General features: G+C 44.6%; 1 protein-coding gene across 1 annotated transcript; it reads left to right on the top strand.

Moving 5' to 3' along the window:
- The first annotated feature begins 3,922 nt into the window (after positions 1-3,922).
- LOC149360840 (uncharacterized) lies at positions 3,923-16,851 on the top strand. The gene is made up of 5 exons (XM_089572528.1): positions 3,923-4,156; positions 6,315-6,454; positions 10,164-10,231; positions 14,355-14,435; positions 16,434-16,851. The coding sequence occupies exons 1-5, from the start codon at positions 4,037-4,039 to the stop codon at positions 16,568-16,570; spliced, it is 546 nt and encodes a 181-aa protein (XP_089428654.1). The 5' UTR covers positions 3,923-4,036; the 3' UTR covers positions 16,571-16,851.
- Positions 16,852-22,571: the final 5,720 nt, after the last annotated feature.

The following is a 22,571-nucleotide window of genomic DNA, read 5'->3' on the forward strand; positions in this document are numbered from 1 at the left end:
GGGAGGGGAACAAAGGGGAAAAAAGGAAAAAGAGCGGCAATGAAATGAGTTTTTTAAGTGTCCAGCGACCACTATGTCACGGGGACATAGGGCGCGCACTGAAAACTTAGAGATTATAGACGGGAATACAACCTCGATTCCCTTAAGAATCTCAGGAGCGTTTTCACCGCTTTCCTTTGTGAGGAAGCTTGTGTCCAAGGCCCCAGAACGTTGGACTCTGTTAGAGGACGCGAGTCCAAACGGTACAGAGTAGCAATCAGGAAACCGCGCTCTCGCTCAAAACGAGGGCAGTCACAGAGGAGGTGTCCGATCGTTTCATCACAACCGCACTGGTCACACGCTGGAGAGTCTGCCATTGCGATGAGATGGGAATAGGCGTTTGTGAACGCCGCTCCCAGCCACAGGCGGCACAACAGCGTAGCATCACCGCGGGGGAGGCCGAATGGTACCTGATGTTGAAGCAGGAGGTCGAAGTGGTGCGAGCGGGGTGTCCAACCTCCAGGGGCAGACCACGACTGTACAGTCACGTTTCGGGCGAGCAGTTGAAGGTGCCTTGCTGCGTCAGCTCTTGTGAGTTGTATGCGGACAGTGATGGTTGTATCGTGAGCCGGTCGAGCATCATCGTCAGCTAAGGCGTTACGAACAATGCCGCTATGGCCGGGTACCCACTGGAAGATGATTTCATGATCTTGTTCGATGTTAAGGAAACACGTTGAGTTAGGAGAGATAACGACTGGAGACCTAGGAGAATAAGAAGAATGTGGATTTACTTTTGCCGCCACTGTTTTTTTTTCATACATGCGCCGAACTTTGTGACAGCTTGCATGAGTAAAACCGAAATTAAACTTAAATAAGCCGCCGGGGTCGGTCAGTGGTTATGGCGCTCGGCTGCTGACCTGAAAGTCGCGGGTTCGATCCCAGCTGCGTCAGAAAATTTTAGGCAGACGCGCAGGGGCTGTTTCATTTCACAAGGCTTGTTGTTATGCCCGGTGCGCCCCCTCCTTTACCTTTGCACGTCTACTCTGATTGCGTTTCTCTCCTTCAGCTTCTCCACTCTCTTTCCACAAACGACTTACGCGTCCGAGACATCAAGCCCTTGCCGCCATTTCTCTTCAACGTCCTGTCTTCCTTTATCATGTCCCCGCCCATTGTGGTGTCTGGGATAACGAGCTCGCTGACTGGGCCGCCTCACTGGCGTCGGCGCGCGGCCTCCTGCGGCCGTCGGAGCTGTCACCCTTGTCAGTGCGCACCCGCATGCATACCACCGTACTCAGGCTTTGGTCAGACACCTAGACCCTCCGGACTGGTTTTGTCCCCTCTATTAACCGTCTCCCGCACTTTTTCCCTCGACCGCCCCCCCCCCCCCCCCCCCTGATCTCTTGTCCCCCTCCTAACTGGCCATGGTCGTTTTCCCTCGTACTTCCATCGTTTTGCCCTCCTTCCTTCGCCTTCATCTCCATGCGGGGAAGATGTGGGGGATGTTGTCTACTACCTGCGTGCCTGCCCACTCACCGCGGACATAACAGCACGGGTTCCCGGCTATCCGCACTTTCTTGCCCGGCATGACTTCCCATCTTTGTTAGGTGCGCCTCGGCCTCGTGCTTTGCTTATTCGCGTTGCTGCTCGCGTTTCTTCCCTTCTTCTACCTGTCTCTCGTATTTATTTCCGCCAGGATGGCATGTAGACCTCCCTGCCATTTCTGCGCCTCCCAATATCTCATGTGGTAGGGGGCACCGTATGGCCAATTTTGGTGGCCCGCGGCCCTGCCCCTGTCTCACGGGCATGTGGATGGCATGTGGATCTTCGAATTGGTCGCCTTGCGTGCACACGTAGTCTTTGTTTGGTTTTGTTTCCTTCTCGTTTTTCATGTTTCTTTTCATGATTTTTGTTTGTTTCCATTTTTTTACTTTTTCTTCTCTTTCTTCTAGCTGTTATGTTTACATTTTTACTTGTTTGTTTATTTTTAATTTCTCTCGTTCTCTTTCCTTGCTTCTTTACCTGCCTTTTGCCATTTATCTTGATTCACTTTTCTATTTCCCCTTTTTTGTGTACCCCTTCTGCTGTCTGAAGCCCATCATGTCCTGTTTTGTTTTTCTTTTTCCTCGCTTTGTTTTCTTGTCTCTTCTCCTTCCTACAGATCCCGGCACCTTTCCTTCTCCTGGCCTCCTACGAGCCTGTCTGAAGAATCTGGGCACGCTGGACCCATCGATGTTTCATTTTCATTTGGTCCTTCTTAATTCTTATTCCTTCAGGGGCGTCTTGCCGTAAAAATCACTTTTTCGCGGCCATCATTTGGGCTGTTTTGTTTTTTTTTCTCTTATAATTGGTGTTTCTTAAATATTCTCTTGGGCGTTGGCCCTTTTCTTTAATTTTCAATTGGTTCGCCTACAATAACCTCTGGTGGGGTGCGGGCGTCCTCTCACATTTTTTTTATTTTGTTTTATTTTTCGAGAGTTCTACAATAAAGGGATATTAAAACCCCATAAGCCATAAACTTTAAAACTAGTTTAGATGCTAGATAAGTGCACGATTGGCATAAATTTGAAAAAAAAAAACTGCTGCTATGACAGCTGCAGGAGCGTCAGCTAATCAAGCCCAGTTTTCGCTTTTTAAATACTTTTCGCACTCGGCTGCTGATATGAATATGTGCACTACAGGCGGCTGCTGGCTGATCACGAATCACTTCATAGGTCACAAAATGTTCTCAAACCATTGCCGTACACATATGGATTGATGCAAGCGTTGTGACTGGTTCGCTAGGATGTACGCTGGGTTCGCTTAAATGTCTCGGCGAAGTTCAGGTAGAGCGCGTGCTGCTGCTGCGGCGGCTTCAAATTGGTTGTCTCATTATGTAAGTATTTTTTCGGCTTTGTATAAGCCCATGCAAAAGCTGTCACCTATTTATGTCCGCCACTTTCATTGTGCTTTCTTGCCATCCGTGTCACAAAACAGTTTTCTCAATTTCCTATCTGTCATTCAAAAATGTGTGTTCAACCAATATCTACTCCTGTTCTGATTATAGACAAGTTTTGCGATGGAAGCTTTTACTGTTTGGTTTATGGTTAATGGGGTTTAAGACCCCAAAGCTACTCTGGCTATGAGAGTAGTGAAGGGTTCAGTAAAATTTCGACCACCTGGGGTTCTAATGTGCACTGACATCGCACAGTACACGGGCCTCTAGAATTTCGCCTAAATAGAAATTCGACCGCCGCGACCACGATCGAACCCGCGTCTTTCGGGACAGCAGCTGAGCACCATAACCACTGAGCAACCGCGGTGGCCTGAAGCTTTCAGATCACCCTGGAAAAGCCATTGTGAAATTGTGATTGCATGCATGCTTCTCCTGGAACAGTAGATTTTTTTTTAGGCAAGTTAGAATATTCCAAAATGAGAGGAGGTGCTCTGCAAGCTACAGGGCGGTTGCCATTTTAAGAGTCTAACCCCCATTCTAGAGCCACCTTACGCACTCGAATGTGCTAGAAGCATAACGCGAACAAAAAGGGCTAATTTTATTTCTAACGCATCTGCGGTTGCCGTTGATTCCACTATGGTATTCTCAGAATTGCAATTATTGTCCGTGCTCTATATCCAATCGCTTTTCAGTGTTTGTAAGCTTCGGTTGGAAGGGGACATTTCATTAAGCCCCAAAGGTGGATGCGCCATTATGAAAGTATGAGAGGCGCAATGTTCATGAGAGGCGCATTATGAAAGTATGAGAGGCATTATGAAAGTATGAGAGGCGCAATGTGCAACCTACGGAGGTAGGTTGCTGCCCAGTGCAGAGCAAAATGTGCCGACCGCCAAAGCAGGCAGAAATATAATGTCTGTGCGACATATGTCACTCAAGAGGATAAAACTCATTACATGCAGTAATCCCTTTTTGTCTCGCAGGGAATGATGAGGACAAATTGAATTCTGGGTCAAAGTGAGAGCGAATACATGCGCACTTCTTTGCGGAAAGCAGCAGCAGACATCGCGCCCCAGGATAATTGTTTTCTGCAGGCGCCTTTCAGAGAAGGCACTTGGACACTGCACAATGAAATCCTTCTTTGTATACGCGATCTTTATCAGTTTTAGAGCCACTTTGATCCAAGGAAAGCTGGAAAGCCCTGGAGGACCCCAGAGACTTCATTATGATGCCACCGACGTTTTAAAGGTGGGAAAAACGTAAAATTTACATATAAAAATTGCTTTGCAGGTTTTGAGGCGCGTTCTTCTAGATCCCAAAAGGCTTTGAAGTAGCACCCGCGTCATAGGTCTCTCTTAAATATTACATCTGCAAGCTTCTTTTAATATACATAACTATCCTGCCTTTTACTGTCATACAATCATAAGAATTTTACATCATGAGGCAATACATTAAGCTGAAATGTTTTCAGCGGTACCAGTACTTTATATCTAAACTGCGCACCTACTCAGAGTTTGTATTGGGCTGCAGACATCACTGTTTCTTTAGATGTGGATATGTTTTTGCCCTCACGCATAAAATGCCCCCATACTTGTTGCAAGCATGATCTGCTCAAGTTGGAGCACGTTAGCAGCATTCTGACACTTGTTGGATCATTATCAAGTAGCCTACCCTGCCAGTGTCTCACAAAACATCTGCCCCAGGGATACCCGTATAAGGTGCTGGGCAGCACCCGCGGCAGAATAAGCAGAACGCTTCACAATGTTTCAGATTCTCGTTATGAAAATTGTCAATAGAGCAGAGAAAAAAGGGGAATAGTTTGAAGCATTGCAATGAGATGCAGGCTTCATGCAATAGCCTAAAAGAGGACAAGTTTTCATGGCAATGAATCTGTGTAGTACAGAAGCGTTGTGCATGCAGTCAAGATTAAAAGTAAAGCCGACTGAAGCGCGGCCCTTCAAATGGCAGTAATAGTGAGGTTTTTCGTTGTTCCTGCCAGCAAGTGGCGTTTAAGTTCAGTCAGTTTCACGGAATAAGCTGTACATGCTTTTCTTAATTTCTCTCTAAGAAAAACTATTCGTCGGAGTAGCCATACCTAAAAATCAAGCTGCGTCAGCACAATTCTGGCTCAAACGTGCCGCGACAGCGGTTTATGCAGTAGCTCAGATAAGGAAGTTGCCTCTATTTCTGGAGCGACATGATCTGGCGTCACAAGATCATGGCTTCCGTGGTGAGGTCAGTCTGAAACAAGGCTTGTGAGTGTGTCGTCAGATTCTTGCTACCCTAGCAGTTCAAGCTTTCAGTTCAAGACACAGAATATTTACGAAGTGTAGATGTTGAATGTCCTGAGAGTGATGAGGTAAAGCTATTACAATGATTGTACCAGGCCTGCGATACGCTGATTGTGTAGGTGTAGATCTCAGTTTCGCCGCTTTCATTCAGTTGTCTTAGTAAAGGCGGCGGTTAATGGCTGATTGGAAGGTTCCTGAGTGCTCCAGTTTGCACTGTTTTGCACTGAAGTGCCATATATGTCTTGGCCAGCTCCATCAGTGGCTCGGTACTGCACAATATTTCTATGTGCGCTTTTTCGATAACCATGGTAGGATTTCGTCTCGACGGCTTTAGACATCCGGCAAAAGCGGCTGCGTTCTACGGCTCAGTGCGTGCTCTATCTCTACTGAAGAAGTAGCTAGGAAACAGTTGATTCTCGTAAGCAAACCTGGCCTTTTCTCTCTTCGTGACGAGTCTAGAAGGTATTGTGGCGTTAAATTATCCTCGCAACCTCGTAGGGTGCACGTTGAAGTTTAAGAAGACAGCGAAGTCGTTTTAATATTGTGCCACTCCATGCCTGCGAATATGGCGCGCATATTTGCTGCCACGTAGCTGATCTAACGCAAAGTAGCTCCCTAACGCAGGCTTGTATAAGCCGAACGACCCGATCAACAGACCCTTCTCTCAGTCCATCTCCATAGGCTATGTTTTTAATAGATAAATCTGCAATCAAACACCTTTGAACCAATCTGTAAGGTGGACTGTATATTCTTCAAGACTTGAAAGTGTGGCGCCGCAGTTTGATTGTGCGATACATATAGGATGTCATCAACATACTGATAAGTCTATGAAATAACAGATTCAGAAAGCAATCAAAACACAATCAAACTTCACAGCTTAATATTTTTAAGCCTACAAGCCACACCCACGCAAGAAAACGTCCTCTCCAGTTTTAATTCACAGGCTAGCTGGGAGAGGTGTGTTGTTTAATTTGCATACAGACCTTGTGTTTACGAACTTCAGGTCGAGATTACTGGAAGGAAGCTGGGTTGTTTCTTAACTGTAATAATCACGGAAATTTAGATACCATGCCTGCATTGTAATCTTGTGACAGCTAATCGAGCTTCAACCTCAGGTATTCTCGACGTTTGAGAACATCGTGGCCATCTCAGATTCTGACAACGACGCAACTCTTGAGTGCCTCTTCTCAAGAAGATTGGACTTTAACCCCTCAGAGCATACAGTCACCTATGTCTGGATCTTTCCATCAACTGGGTAAGCTCTCCTGGCGTTGTAAATATAACGCGCAAGGCATGTAGTTTAGTCATTGCTGCTGTGGTCAGTATCATTATCATGGACGAAACCTGCATTGCACAAGGTCCGGCAGAGGCAGTTCAACAAACTCTTTGCGGCATACAATTCGTCTCCTCCATCAGTTACTCTCTTTAGAGTCACTTAGCCACTCCGAACATCGGTTATAAATTCCTGCCGGTGGAAGTCCAACGTATATTATTTTCAACTTACTTTTCAGTTATAATTCAGCCCCCTAACGGTAGTTGTATCTCACTCTGCTCTGATTTTTTTTCTGATGAAGACTCGTCACTTTTATCTTTACCGCGTTTAAGGCCCAGTTGCACAGAAAATCTTGCCTAGCGTTGTCGGTTTCGGCGCTGTGAGCGAAAGATAAGGCGTTCCAGGAGGCCACCCGCCGGAGAAGGAACCTAGGCGAGCCACCTACACCACGTGACCGTGTGACGTCATCCCAACCTGCCCACCGCATGCTAAGAAAACTGACTGCCGTGGCAGCTTGCTCTTAAATTTATTATTGATCGCGAAAGGTTGCGCTGGAAGGGCAACTTCGGTCACACACGCCCCGCCGGTGACACCGCCTGCCATCTTAGGGCAGTAGCACATCCCTTAACCGCTGCACCACTGCGGGAGCAGTTGTATGGGGATTACCAGGAACATATGAATCTAAAACTGAGGACGACCAATTTCCCCCATTTCCCCACAAATGGGCATTAACTCATTAAAGCTATCGCGTCTTATCCTTAAAGTGGACCTTAAGTGTCTCCTCTAATTTTTATTTTAAGAACTCACTGCGCGCACGTTTTTTCTTCAATCTGAGCTTAATGTCTGCACAAATAATTTGACCGACTTTGTCATTGTCCTAAGGATTTTCGAGCGGAACACGTATGCTCAAGGGCGCACCGCAAACCTCCTTTTCTAAGGGTATAATTCTTCCGGCATGTCTGTATACTACATAATTGGCAGGTATGCTGCAATACCTTGTGTCGTCCTCTTCAGCATGCATTTCCCACTGAGCACTAGTGTTTTTGCTAATTAATAAAATTTCGAGGTGTTAAGTGTTGCTGTAGCATAAGCGCTTTGGACTCGTGATTTCGCAGGTTTTGGTGGGTTGCCACTGGAACTAGTCTTCTCCTTCCGGAAAACATCTTGTTTGGTAATATGCCACGAACTTTTTCGAGAAAACGCAACCTCAATTTCCAATAATGTAGCAGGCAAGGAAATCAATGCGTTCCGGCCATAATGGCGACTATACATGCAGAAAATACCTACAATTACAGCAGTTTAACACTGCGCCAAGCTAGTAGGGGCGGTAACCCTACGGCAGCAATGCAACTTCACCATTGAGCAATTTCGGACGCTTTGAGTGGGACATGCTGAAAATGTTACTCTATAGTCCCTGCCATGCGCGCCTTTTGCCCTTCGAATTTCGTTCATCAACCACTTCCGCTTCCTGCATATGATCCTTTTCTTAGTGCACTACTACCGGAAGAAGTCGTAATCAATACTGCCTTATTTCAAATGTACTATATGAAAGAACAGTTTGAGCGCTAAGTGCACGATGTTTTTGAAGCAAGAAAATGCACCGTGTATGGTCATATTTCATGGCTGGGCGTGAAAAAATCACACTTTTAAATAATATTTGCACGTGTGCGTCCGCCATAAGCTTATATCGACGGAAGTTCTTATTTTATGTTCGTTTTATGGAGGCAAGAAAAGCAGTGAATAGGAACAGCTGCACGCCCTCAATACTGCATCCACTAGACGATTGGTCTTCCGCAGATCGAGTACTTGTTTGATCTCTGCGAAGACTTGAGAATTTAGAAAGACTAATGCACTTCATTTGGAATGTTTTCGTGTTCCAGCTAAAGAACATTCTTTAGAGAGTAAATCTGTATTTTATATCGCAACAGTTCACAGTATGCAATAATGGTTCCTATTGTATAGGAAGTGTGCTGCGATAACGAACTGGTGGTTTTCTTCCTCTCTTCGAAGTTCGCGATGAGATAATGCTGCACCTATGTCCATGTTAAATTTATTGATTCCAAATGTGGTTTCAGAACTTCGTCTTTGCTTCAAGAACATTTTTCTAACTGGAGTGCGTACTTTAGTGTGGTGATTATAAGTCTCTCAAGGTACTCTTTTGCCGTCGAATAAAAACACTGGCCTCCTGGGTACACTTTGCTATAGCTCAAAACTAAATCAGCATAAGTATTCATTTGTCTTGTGCAATTTGTCTTGCGCAAAACTTTATTGTTGAAAAATGACAGATAAAATTTACTAAGTTCGAATTGGTGCTGAAGCAAGTATTTCTGTTACGTAGAAGGCGACGATGAGCGAGCAGTGGGCTCACAGGTGGGAGTTGATGAAGACGACCCTCTAAAATGCACAGCGAAAGAGTGTGCTGCCGTTAAACACGAGCCGTGTTCGACGTGCCGGTATTTGAAGCTTATATGTTTCCGCCACCGTGGGTTCGACTCCCAGTCGCGGATACTGATGTTATTTTAGAGCGCAGCTCTTCGGCGCCCGTTTCTGCGTTTCGCGGCGTCGCCTTCACCATTGCTGTCGCCGGCACCTTTGTCCGTTGTAACCAGCTGCGGACGCCCTTTAAGCTGCGAAAGCAATGGAGCAGGAGCTTGGAAAGAAGAAATTAAAAGCGCAACCTATTCCCCTTCTTAGCAACCGGCGTGCTGGTGGGGGGCGCATATCTGCATACCAACCGTGACGCCACACAGTAGCGGTAGAACGAGCGCGCGCGCGTTGGCACTGGCAGCTACATCGCCGCTGCTTCGCCAGACAGCTCGTTGCAGTCGAGTGAGTGAGACGCATGGCTCCTAAGCGGCCCAGTGATTCCGCACCAAGCGGTTACACCTCAATCGTGCTCTAAGCTACGCGGTGGTAGCGACAGAAGTGCGCTGCATGCTTTGGCATTGGCAAAGTTGTGCCAGAAACGCCGCCACCTGCGAGGGTGGCAGGGTGCGTGGGAACTTAGTGTAGATACAAAGACTAGCGGGAATTGCTTACCGCTTACGCAGGAGAAAATCCCGTTCCTCTCGCCCGTAACGGCTCCCAAGCTGTGACAACCTTGCAAAATACTTGCGCAGACCTCGTCTTTGAACGAGATGATAAGAATAGATGAATAGATATAAAGATGAATAAGAATTTTAACAGATGAATAAGACTACACTCGCGCAACATTCCACCTTACTACTCGTCTTTGCGATTCAGCATTGGTGCAGCACGGAGAGCATATATCCATCTATTTCCCCGTCCACAAAGCTTCCTCCATGACAATCAAGAACTGTTAGTGGAGTGTTTCTTCAAGAAGGATTATGCCTGTGATTATACATACATGTCTTGCTCGAAGTCATTGCCTCAATCTATCGGAAGTTGGAACAGCTGATGAGATGCGCTCATATTTCGCATTAGGAAGTGTTCTTTCAGATTTTACTGTTGCACAAACATCAGCAAGAGTCGATTTTGCTAGGCTGGGAACGTACGGACTAGAGCTTTTGCACTTAAAGCTGATGAGATCCCTACATACTGACCATGTTTTCCGGCTTTTGTGCGCTGCTTGTATTATGCAGCAAATAACTGCTTTAATTCAAAATTCTGGTGAAATGTTTAGTTGCCGTCAGTAAATGTATTTTGTAAAGAAATCTTGAAATTCCTGCAGGGAAGAGGTGCCATTTTACGCAGAGGTTGGTGATAAACCTGGAACTGTTGCATTCACCACACCTGGAGGTATGTACTGTTCCGCCTTGCGTCATCCCAACACTGTCATCAGCGTAGTGACTGAGGCATTCGAGTGGTGTCACCATTGTTTAAACTTTGTGACTGGCAAGGTAAGGCTGCCAAGTTCCCTGGCAGTCAGCGCTGCGCCCACGTAAAGGCAGTGCAGCCGAAGAATGTAGACGTCGGAGCAAATGAAAAGTGCATATATGTAATGTTTACATTTCAGAACGAAGGCTCAACATTGAGGCCGACAGCATAACGGCTTCTAGAGACGGAGTGGCTCGATCGACCGAAACCTGAATGATGCGCCTCACTCTCTGCACTCTTTTGCGCCTACGGGTTCGCTTTTTAAACCCTAGGTGGTTGACGAAGGTGACATCACTCGCTTCGTGACCATGGAGACTCGTCAGCGGTGGTTTGCACTAGCCCAGGCATGTCCGAGCGTGTTGAGACACGCTGCCGCCGGGAGCTGGGCAGCGAGGCCAGGATATGCTGGGCCAATAAGCTCGGCGTCTAGTTTCAACATAACCGTGTGTTGAAACAGCTCTGGAACTGCAGCACAAAGGCAACGCCATATTACTTAATTCAGTTTAATGCCGGATCAGCAGAGCTACGACCCGCGGTTGGAGGTGCTGACGAAGGATACGCGATGGTGCTTTTATTTTCTAAATGAAGTAAGTTTGATTTTTGGCAATTTGCGCCGTAACACGAGTCAAAGCAGATGTTTAATCCGTTGTCGTGCTCCCACACATGACATTCACTGACAGCGACAACTGCATGTTTTCAGACAGGTTCTCTTGTTAGCATCATAGAGGTATTTTATTTCAGCAAATAAAACAGCCCCTTAGAAAAAAAAATGCGCTGTGATTTTTGTTCTGCTGCTTCAACATTGCTAGACGAAACAAAAATATGAAGAAAATTCCAAATGACATTCGTAATCCACGTTCCTGAGCAACAGAAGTCTTCTTGTGACTGAAGAAAACTTCGCTTCTTTGTGGCTTGACTGAGCTTTAGTCGTCAATCGTTGTGACGTGTGGTACAGTTGATTACTAGTACTGGCAATGGTTTCATTAACTGGTGGCTCAGTGGCTATGGTGCTCGGCTGCTGACCCAAAAGACGCGGGTTCGATCCCGGCCGCGGCGGCTGGAATTTCTTTGGAGGAGAAATTCTAGAGGCCCGTGTACTGTGCGATGTCAGTGCACGTTAAAGAACCCCAGGTGGTCGAAATTTCAGGAGCCCTTCACTACGGCGTCTCTCATAGCCTTAGTCGCTTTGGGACGTTAAACCCCAAAAAACCACAAGAACCACAAACGGTTTCATTAACTGCAGTAAGGAAAAAAAACAGGGAAGATGCTGAGGGAAGCAGGTATGTACACCAAATTCGAACTACCGTTGATGATAAATCTTCGTTAAATGGCGCGAAACGGGAGTATGAAGATTACCGCAAATAAAACTGTTTCAAGGATGATAACTCGAAAACTGAAAAGATTAAAACTTTTGTATCATTTTCTGCTGGCCTCTATTAGTACGTGACAGCTACATACAGGGTGTTTCACCTAAGACTTTCTGCAATTTTTAAAAATAAGCTATTTGAATTAGATGCGCGCTTTTTCTGGCATAGCATTGTCAGCGGTGTAGTACATCATAATGCAGCTAAGCCGTGCTAACTAGCAGGCTTGTTAACCAATATTTAATAGTTAACTTTTAAACTATTGCCGTTGGGCTCCTTAATTATTGAGAGGCATGCAGCCCACCGTAAGTAATGTCCATATCCGTTTTTAGAATTTCGAGAACGCGATTATCCTCGGCGCTGTGGCTCAACAAATTTCGCCTAAATCGCGCCAAAATACATGCGGTTTGAGAAGCTTGCAGGCAAAGCAACCTCTCCAGTGCACGTAACTCGTCGAAATAGCCAAAATTTGTGTGGCCACAGCGCCGAGGATAATCGCATTCTCGAAATTCTAAAAACGGATATGGACATCACTTACGGTGGGCTACATGCCTCTCAATAATTAAGGAGCCCAACGGTAATAGTTTAAAAGTTAACTATTAAATATTGGTTAACAAGCCTGCTAGTTAGCACGTCTTAGCTGCATTATGATGTACTACACCACTGACAATGCTATGCCAGAAAAAGCGCGCATCTAATTCAAATAGCTTATTTTTAAAAATTGCAGAAAGTCTTAGGTGAAACACCCTGTATACTTGGGCGTAATAACTTCCTTGAAGCAAACTTATAGTTACCGCATTTGCTATATAAAAAAGGGATATGCGAAAGCTCGTACACCAAAGGCGAGCGTTGCAGGGTCCACTGTCCAAAAATAAACTACTAGTCCATAACACCTATAAAATAGACTATAAACACGTCCTATAATACGCGCCCAGTCTGTAGGATTCATACGAATAGAAAAATATTAGTAAGCTTGATCCCAAAAGAATGCTCCTAGAGTGTGCACTCTTAGAGTTGATATGCATGCTCCAGTTCAGTGATCGACACAGAAGTCGTTGATCCCTTATAGCTCCGTCGTCAATTACGCCGCTTAAAATATGTTTATCAGCTCTTTCATTATAAAGTGGGAATGAATCGGCATTGCAATACACAGACTGTTGCAGAAAGCAAGCACATGCCTATGATTTAACAAATGTAACGATTCGTCGTCTTTCCATAACTTAAAACAATCAGTCATTACACATTCCATCAACGAATGACGCAGGCTTCAGACCGTGTCCAGAATATAGAACGAGGTCATCGTTTATACCTCAACGTCCCAATCTGCGCCCAATCTGTACAATGTACTTTTAATGTCAATGCCGGTTGGCACCGTGTAGACGGTGCCTTTTTGTTCTCGTTTTTGGAAATGTTCAAAGTGCGTTGTATATTTTATTGAGTCTGTTTAAGAAGCTTTCTGCAATAACTGTGTGCAAAATTTATCTACATCGTGCTAAAATACATGAGCTTTCTAAATCATGTATGCAAAGCAACTTTTGCAGTGGACATAGCTAGTCAGAAAGACCTAGTTTTGTCGGGTGAAAGCACCAAGGGTAATGCGATATATTCTAAAAACTGATGTGGCTATAATTTACGACCTGCTAAAAACCTGTAAGTGCAAGTAAGTGCCTAACTCTACTAGTTATAACTAATTATTAAAAATGAGTTAACGAGCTTACAACTTAAGACGAATCGTCGGTTTTATGGTGTCCACCAACACTGGCGATATATTGGTGGAGCAGCCGTTCTTTTTCCTGAAAAAAACTATTTTTGATAATTAGCGGAGCGGTGGTCTAGTGGTTCGAGCATCTGGCTCGCATGCGGGAGGTGGGGGGTTCGATCCCCAGTGCCGCCGGGTACCCACCGGTGGTACAGTGGGTACAAGCTAGCCCCTGGCCTGGTGCTCGGCTTATTACAGGGTGAAATGCTCGGGAGATGGTCTGTGACCCCACTTTGAGTAGAAGAAAAAATACCTCGTGCCATGGCACTCTTAGGCCACAGATTCTCTTCCGCGATAAAAATTCATCATAATAATTTTTGAGAATTACTTAAAATCTTCCCTGAACCACCCAGCATAGTGACGTAGGCTACTGCTGTCTCCTAAGTTTCGATATTTTTTTGCAAAATCCTCTCACCTCAAAGCATCCGACGGATTATTTTCACTCCTGTGCATGTTTCTTAATAATTTATTATACATTACATGTATCATATATCAAATGATCGCTTTAGTGAATCAATAACACGATTCACTAGAAACATCCAAGATTCAAACAGCTGCCTAAGCTGCTGCACATTTGCATATATAGACAGTGCACGTATTGCATATATAGACAGTGCGAATATATATTCATTTTTGCATATATAGACGGTGCACATATAGTGAATATATAGAGACTGTCTATTTCTCCTCGAAGTGATCTGCAGGAAATTTTTATTGCCTGTGTTGAAGTGTGTGCGTGCAAAAGCTTTCATAAGAATTAGCAGATGTCTGCCTTCCTTCCATATTGTTGAGCGCCTTAAAGTTGCATGAAAAGGGTAGTAAATATATAAAAATAAACTCTACTTGGAAATATAATTAACATTGGTGTGAATGTACTTTCGATGTACTTTCAAGTGCGACAAGTCGGCACAATTTTTTACAGATGAAGAAAAAAAGGAAGCCACTATCTACTATACAGACTACAAGAGCTGCATTGTCGTCGACGTGGAATACCATGGACACCGTAAGGATACGATTCGGACGTACAGGAAGAAATTATAGTAATCTTGTTGCGGTGACGTGTCGTCTGAAAAAGTTGCTTCACGCTTGCTGATGAGTCGCTGAATCTGTTACTACACTCGTGTTTTCGCCTTCTTAGTTGAACGCCCGCTTGAATGCAGAATATGTGAGACGTATTTGCCCAATCAAAATAGCGCTATTTTAGTATGCAAGAAGTGTAAAACCCCGCATTGTTGCTCTAGTGCATCTATAGAATAATTAAAAGCTTTCTCGACTAGGTTACTACCGTCTAACATTGGTCACTGTTAAGTTCTGTGAAAAAATTGTCCTACGGATTTTTTTGCCTTGTCCGTGCAGCATCAATGCGGCCTTCCGTTCAGTCTTTTATTATGCACTAAGACCTCACTAAAAAATGATGAGGTAGCTGCCCGCGTTACAACACTGCTGTACAAAAAACAGTTGTATCCATGCACACAGTCAACATATTCGCAAAACACCAGCACGGCTGTCGATATTGCAGAAAACAATGCAAAATACTTTTCTCATACTGTAATGAATCTGTATTGCTGTTTTCAAAATAAACAAATCGAACATGGAGCTATGGCGTAGTAGGATGTTTATTTGAGTGTTTTTACATTATATCACCAATAACTAATGTCGCAACACAAGTTAGAAATTGAATTGGGAATAATTTTTTCATCTAAAAGCTGTCATCGTGATTAATGATATTCGAGCCAGTCTTTATATTTAATATTTCAAGAAATGCTTCGGCGCGGCAGACAAGGACAAAACGTAGAATAACGTAGAAATATGTATGACCAACTGGCCTACAAAACAACCCTTCTCAGTTATATTTCATCCCACGAAAAGGTGCTTAGTGTTATCCGCATATATTGTAAAAATCGAGTGGTCTATCAGTTAGTAAAATGTTATTTGCGGGTGCAAGAACTACCATAGAATGGATTGTGTACTGTTCATAAACCTAGCGGTGAATATGCAATAGGCAAACTACTGTTAGGCTATAATTCTCAAGGCAGAAGGCATGCCTTTGCTCCTTTTTTCATCACCACTGTGAAAATTTGTGATACTTTCTATACCGTTGCTTTCAAGCACGTGGCCTCATAGACATGCTATGACTCTTTTTCTCTTGTTAAGTTCTACGGCGTCATTGTGAGCACTGACCTCGCTCGTTCTTGTACTCAATCGTAGAGTTCCTCTTATGGAGAATCTATCTCTTTAAATATTCTTGCGCAGCAATCAGGCTGCTTTCGCTGCGAACCCTTCAGCTGAGGAAGAAATCAAAGAATAAAAGATGCGGTGCAGTTTCTCTTTAAATATGCTTCTGGAATTGCAGAGAGAATGTTGTGCGGCAGCCATTATGCATGCGCAGCGCTCTTGGGAAAAGAAATAATGGATTTAAATATCTCTAAATTAGGCTGATATTTTCGGAATGAGTGAAGATGCATCTTCCTGGAAACCTTATATAAGTGGCCAGTGCGGTAAATTGAAAAGCTTTAGGAGTCAGCCCACTCGTAATCATGACTGTTCTAGAATTTGCCTATTATGACCATGTTTTTCTAATATTTCTATTGAGTTCACGGTTGCGTAATAGCTGAAGAGAGGGCACTCCTTCGACTGGTTTTCTGCACTTGCTAACTCATGCTGCACACCACCTGAAATCTTTAATGTGATGCGAAGATCTAAACAAAAAAAGTGTTTCTATAAATCGTGGGAAGGAGCGCGGGTCAATATTCTAACTCTTTGATGAATCACTTTTTTTTGACGAAGTGTTAGATCCCTCAAAATAAATAATTACAACCTGAACACTTGATATAAATGCGTACATGTAAAATGGGTGTCAGGAAATAGAGGATTCAATGGCTGCTATTTCCAATACCTGCACTCTGTGAAAACAACTTCGGTTTGTTGAGACTATGACCAGCACTTGTTCTTTTTACCGCAAGTGTGATTTTGCATTTTCTTCATTTTTTATGCATCACAGAGTGCTCACTTTGGACGAAGAGAGAAGTGAAAGACGCGGTTCCTCAACATTGCATTGACCACTTCGTGGACACATGTGGCGTCATAGTTCCACCGCACAGCCGAGACCTCTGCCCGGATGGCGAAGGCGACTATTAGCACCTGAAAAAAGTTCTAAGCCAGTTCGACTGCCCCACAGATGAACACCGTCCGGTAATATTTTGTAAAAAAGAGTGCCTGCACTTTCACGGGCGAAACACCCTCCATTACACGCCTCTCTATCGAATTATAAATGTCGCGAAGAAGAGCATGCCATAGCGTGTTCATAGCAAGCCTTTCAAACACAACTTCCGAGGCCGCACCTTCAGCGTGATGAATGCCCCTGTCTACTTCCGTATAAGGCATTTTTCCGGGATAAATAAAACATTTTGTAGCTGGAATACTCTGATCTTTCCGTGTCCTACCTTCAGTGCTGTCTGCTAGTAGATTTTGGCCACTCGACCTTGACGTGGTGGAGTTCTCTTGGATACACTTTTCTCATCCCGTACACGACCATGAAACTGGACATAGCACTTATAAATATAGAACTTATCTTGTGAGGCTAGTGTAGAAGTGGTGTTGGCGGAACTAGCTGGTAATAAAGGGGACGTCATATAGCTTTGTGAGGTTTTAGTAGGACAGATGCGCCGTATACAGCGCTATAGGGTGAGCACATACTACGGTATCATGAATTAGGAGATTGACGAGAACTAAGTGTGCATTCCTCATCAATCAATCATCAATCAATACCTCACAACGCAAAAAATTCTATAGTATTAACGAGAGGGCGCCAGATAAATTTATTAAGCTAATGAAGAGGAGCAAACTGAAGATTAGGCAGGCCTAAGCGCCCACATGCAGCCATTGTGACCGTCGAAAGGTGTTATGAACATGTCAAATCAGCAATAAGCAAAGTTAAAACAAGTACACTTATGAGTGTCTTCAGTGCCAAGGTTGGCGAGGACCAGGCTTGAGGCCAGGTAGAAGACGAATGTTCCATGGGTTTCAGAAATATCACGGGGGAATTACTAGTAGAGTTAGCGAACAGATATGTTTTACGGATCGTGAATGTCTTCTTCCGCCAAAGACAGAACAGGGAGCGCACGTGGAAGAGGCCAAATGATAAGGCTTCAAATGAAATAGGTTATAGTGTGCGCTTGCCCTGTCATTTTGCAGGATGTGGAGGTCCTCAGATGGGTGAATTGTAGTAACCGCAGATTGATAAGGTCTCGGGTTAGACAGGACTTCAAGAGGGAACGAAAGAAAATACTCGGGCGGAAGCGAACAATGAGTTAACGGTCAGAGGGAAAGTATAGTAGTTCAGGCTCGCGCTCAGATCACATGTTCGGCTTTAGCAGAGGACGGCGACTTTAATGCTCAAGCAGTCGAAGACAATCCACAGCTATCATTGCGACGTGCGCAGTATACGTAGGCGGTAGAATGATTCGACAGCACACCGCCGTGCTTTCTCAGGAGACTAAACATCCAATTAAGAAATTCCAATGCATGTAAGCATATAAATCCACAAAGTAGAACTGGTCGAGCTATCACAGCTACTCAGTGAGCGCAAGGTAACCGGCATAAGGAAGTTTATTATGTAGACAATCGAGCATAGAACAGGAGTAGCCTAAAAGAGCTGTAGAGTAAACTAGGCATAGGGGAAAATCGGATCTATGCGTCAAAAAACAAATAGGGTGATGTAATTAGCAATGTGGATAAGATAGCAAAAGGGCCGAGGAGTTGCGCAGCAATCTATAGTGGAGAAAATGTAATCAGGACGTTAATCATGCAGGCAGTTGCACACATCAGTCCGGAAGCAGACCATTAACGATATAGGAAGCATAAAAAGCCGAAGAATGGAAAAGAGAAAGCGGCAGTTGAGGATCAGTTAGCAACAAATCTGTTGAATGATCGTAGGCAGATTGTGCTAGAAAAAAACTACCCATCCTGTATAAGCAACGCATTGCAACTTTGTTCGTAACGGAAGCTTGGAGGAACGCTAGCATCATCTTAATCGATAAGAAAGGAGAGGTTAAGGACTTGAAAAATCAAAGAGCGATCAGATTACTGCCCATTGCCTCGAGGTATTCTGCCAGTTAACCGCTAATAGAGTCCGGACTAACTTGGACTTCAGTAACCCAAATGATCAAGCAGGCCATCGTAAAGGCTACTGGCCATTTAACCACATTTTCACTCCCAATGAAGTGACAGAGAAATGCTCAGAACACAAGAAACCTCTGTAGATAGCCTTCATAGATGGCGAGAAAGCATCTGACTCACTCGAAACCTCGGCAGTCATGCAGGCATGGTGGAATCAGGGTGGAGATGAGCCCTATGGGCAAATACTGAAATATAGCTATAATGACTCCATAGTAATTATAGTCCTCCATAAAGGCAAAAATAAATTCAAGCAAGGAAGGATGTGAGACAGGGGACACGATCGCTCCGAAATTGTTCCCCGGCTGTTTAAAGGAGGTATTCCGGAGCCTCAACTGGGAACAGTCTGCGATAAAAGTTAACGGAGAATACGTAATTTGCAATTCGCTAATGAGATTGCCTTACTAAGTCACTCAGGACATGAACTGCAAAGCACGGTGAATACCTTAGACGTGCAGATCAGAACAAGGGGTCTAAAAATAATACGCAGAAAGCCAAGGTCTCGGAAGGCAGCAGCACTTTGAAATTTGCAGTAAGACCCCGGAAGCGGTAAGGGAATACCTCTACTTATGGCACGTAGTGACTGCATATCCGCATTACAAGAGTTGAATAACTAGAATAGAAATGAGGTGGAGCGCATTTAGTAGGTTGCCTCAGATCACGAATGGCAGTTCGCCAGTATCCCTGAAGGGAAGAGTATATTATGGGACAGCAACATGGAGGTTAACCACAGGGGTTTAAATTAAATCTTGAACAACGGAGCAAGGAATGGAACAGTTAATCATCATTGCAGCGTTAAGAAACAGCAATAGTGAATAGTTATTCAGGGAACAAACGCTGTTTGCAGGTATCCTAGTCGAAATCAAGAAGAATAAATGGGCTTGTGCAGGGAATGTAACGTCAAGGCACGACCACCGGTGGTCGCTGCGAGTAACAGACTTGATTCCAAGAGAAGCCAAGCGTAGCAGGCCGGTGCAGAAGGCTAGGTGGGTGGATAAGGTTAGGAAGTTTGCCGGGATGGAATGACTACAGCTACTAGAGGACAGACATAGTCAGAGAGATTTGGGTATAGATCTTTGTCCTGCAGTGGGTCTGCTGAGGTTGTTGATGAAGATGATGATCACACGCCCTCGTGACATGAACGAGAGGCTGTGAAAGCAAGCCGACGTTGCTTCGTGCAACGCCACACTTACTGCAACGCAATTTTTGCCATATTCAGGCCCCAAATTTTATTAATATTGGAAAGATTTTTCTTTGCCAGTCTGCCTCGCCGGCCGGGGACATTCCGTTTACCCAAGAATGCACTTGAACGTGAAGTTGCGCATATGCAAAGCATTCTTAATCTTATTTCGCTGACAAGCCTTATCAAACTCTGCCGCCGCTCTTTTTTTCTGCACAGTCACAACGGTGTCGAATGGAAAACTTTTTGGAGCCGGAAGCGCAGCTAAGAAATGTGAAAAAGTAAACTTATTTATTCTAGCACTCTAGCTGTGACGCTTGTACCATTTTAAGGTTGATATATACATTGGTTTCTACTTAATATTCAGCCGCTTTTGCGCTCACGCTGCCATGGTAGCCAGCTTGGTGCTACTAATTATGTCATAACAAGAGCTGTCAAGGGACGGTATTGATTCGTGTGAAACTTCAGCTGCGGTTCTCGGCACGGTTTTAATCCACTGAGCAAAAAGAAGCTCTCTTCTCTGATGGGTTCGTATTTAGACTTCAGGTTCTCAACTCTGCCGCCGCATGACGTTTGAGCACACTTTTTCTTTACCCATCACCAAATTGATGTTGTCAACATTGCGCCTAAAAGGAAACAAATGGTGTGTGCACTTGATACGAGTGCGATCTACACACCTAAATTCATTCTTCACAAAATAAATTGTTCCTACGAAAGCATTTAAGCTTCTCACAGGAGATAGTTTTGAAGCACCTGTGGCCCAGTTGTTTATCATAACGACATTATTGTTATGCGCTCTTGTAAAGCTTGGTGCATACGAACGCCTAGCTTCCCCTAGCCTATAATTCCTTATTTTCAGTTTCTTACCCACATGTTCTAACCAAAGTTACAAATAATAGCAAACATAGCACTCCAGGCAAGTTGTACAGCCTGTTCATCGTAATGCTGTCGCCTGTTTAGTTTCTACCAAACGCGTGAAATCACAGTGCGAACTGCAGTGAAAATTTAAGGCTTAAAACTATTCTGTGAATTCTACGGCCCCTTCTACTACCTTTTCGGAAGAGGTACGGCGATATAAGATTGGTTTCTTAGTCTGTCCCAAAACGCAGCACATATTTTGTTTCGACTAAAAAATGGCTACTAACCATCATAAATATTTTCAGCACTGAATATCTGCTGCTACATTATTTATGAAAGAAAAAATGTTGCATGAAAGTCCTTTTCTCTCATAAAAATTCTCTAATGATGCAGTGAATATCTGTTCCGCGTCGACATAAAGAAAATCGTTTGTTGGGTAAAATGACAACGCAGTGATAATATCATTAGGCAATAATCGCTTTTACATGGCACGCGATAACTGTGCACGATACGCTGGAGGCCGCCGAGCCTATATCTCTGATCCGGCCGACCAGGTGCCCCGTTGTCGGCAATTCGACATTTCATACAAATTGTGAGGTACGCATGACATGGGCATCAACATCTCGCCCTCTTACGCAAACACAGAATCGGATTATGTGGTGAAAAGAAGAAAAACTGAATAAAATACAGTCGTCTGCTACTATTGACACCAATCACAAAAAGAACCACACCAGGAGCTGGGCGCGTAGCCTCTACGGCGCATAAGAGTATGAGTGGCAGTGCGAGTGTGTGAAATATGCTGTGGTCTCTTGTGTATCAAGCATATATGCGGTTGTATGCACACCAGCAGCTATGGCTACACTGAGGTGGTATACTCAATTCAAACGACCAAGCAAGCCGGTCATCAACGGAAGATAGAGGTGTTTTGATGAGACGGTGCGAGGGAAAGAAGCTTGATGGCTTTCTAATAGAGGCGAAGTAACGGCTTGATTGTGGGACGCAAGCAGCTAAACTGGGACGCATGTGTACTGTCGAGTAGAGAAACCGGCAGAGAGCAGGAATGGCGGCCGGATATTTGTAGTCGTTGGTGGTGAGGAATAGGAGCGGAGAGTGTAAACTTTGGCAGGCAAGATAACTTCGTGGTATTGCTCCTCATAGATATCGGATAAGACACGAGCACCCGCCTTTCTTGCCACATTTAACTTTGGGAACGAATGCGCTTAAAGCGTTTTGTTGGCGAATAAAGCCACCTCGTGCTGGGCAAATAAATTAAGTGGTCGAGAGACTTTAGGGTTTGCGCCGCCATTGGCAAAGATGCGCCTGAAAAGGCGTCTAATCCACACAAGTCATCAGTACCTGTTCGAGGAGAACGATCGCATTCTCAAAGTATCATTAGCGCTGGGAGGTAGCAGGAGAGGTCTGCCGTTTTTAAGGGCCGCGCTAGTTATCTTCTGGTCGACTGATGAGCTAAAGCTTCTAATGGCTGCGTGTCAGCACCTCCAGCGTAGCACGCGGAACGTGGTGTGAAGCAGTGCAGTACGTGTTAAACACCTATAAACCATACCAACCAAGGTTTCTTGAAAGAAAGGAAAGTTTAATGTCTCGATGGTTGCAGCGGCAGGCTACAAAAATACCTTCATCTGCTATCTGGCACTGGTGCAGGAGGGAACATAGAGGTGGAGAGTCAGTGTGGATGGTTAGGCCGTGTACAGCGAGACTTAGGCTGTAGCAATACGCAAAAAAAATGTGTCTTGAGGAAAGGAACTGGCGCCGTATCTATCTCACATCTCTGTTGACACCTGCACCGCGCAGTAAGGGAACTAACAAAGGAGTAACTGAGAGAAGAAAGGAAGAGGTGCCGCAGTGGAAGGCTTCGGAATAATTTCCACCACCTCGTGATAGTCAACTTGCACTGACATCACACAG

The sequence above is a fragment of the Amblyomma mixtum genome, chromosome 2 (assembly GCF_055824585.1).
Source record: "Amblyomma mixtum isolate Tamu chromosome 2, ASM5582458v1, whole genome shotgun sequence".
Lineage (NCBI taxonomy): Eukaryota > Metazoa > Arthropoda > Arachnida > Ixodida > Ixodidae > Amblyomma > Amblyomma mixtum.

Coding starts and splice junctions, on each gene's coding strand:
- LOC149360840 (XM_089572528.1), top strand. CDS start 4,037: ATGAAATCCTTCTTTGTATACGCGATCTTTATCAGTTTTAGAGCCACT. Junction 6,455..10,163: donor TGGATCTTTCCATCAACTGG/GTAAGCTCTCCT, acceptor AAATTCCTGCAG/GGAAGAGGTGCCATTTTACG. Junction 14,436..16,433: donor CGTGGAATACCATGGACACC/GTAAGGATACGA, acceptor TATGCATCACAG/AGTGCTCACTTTGGACGAAG.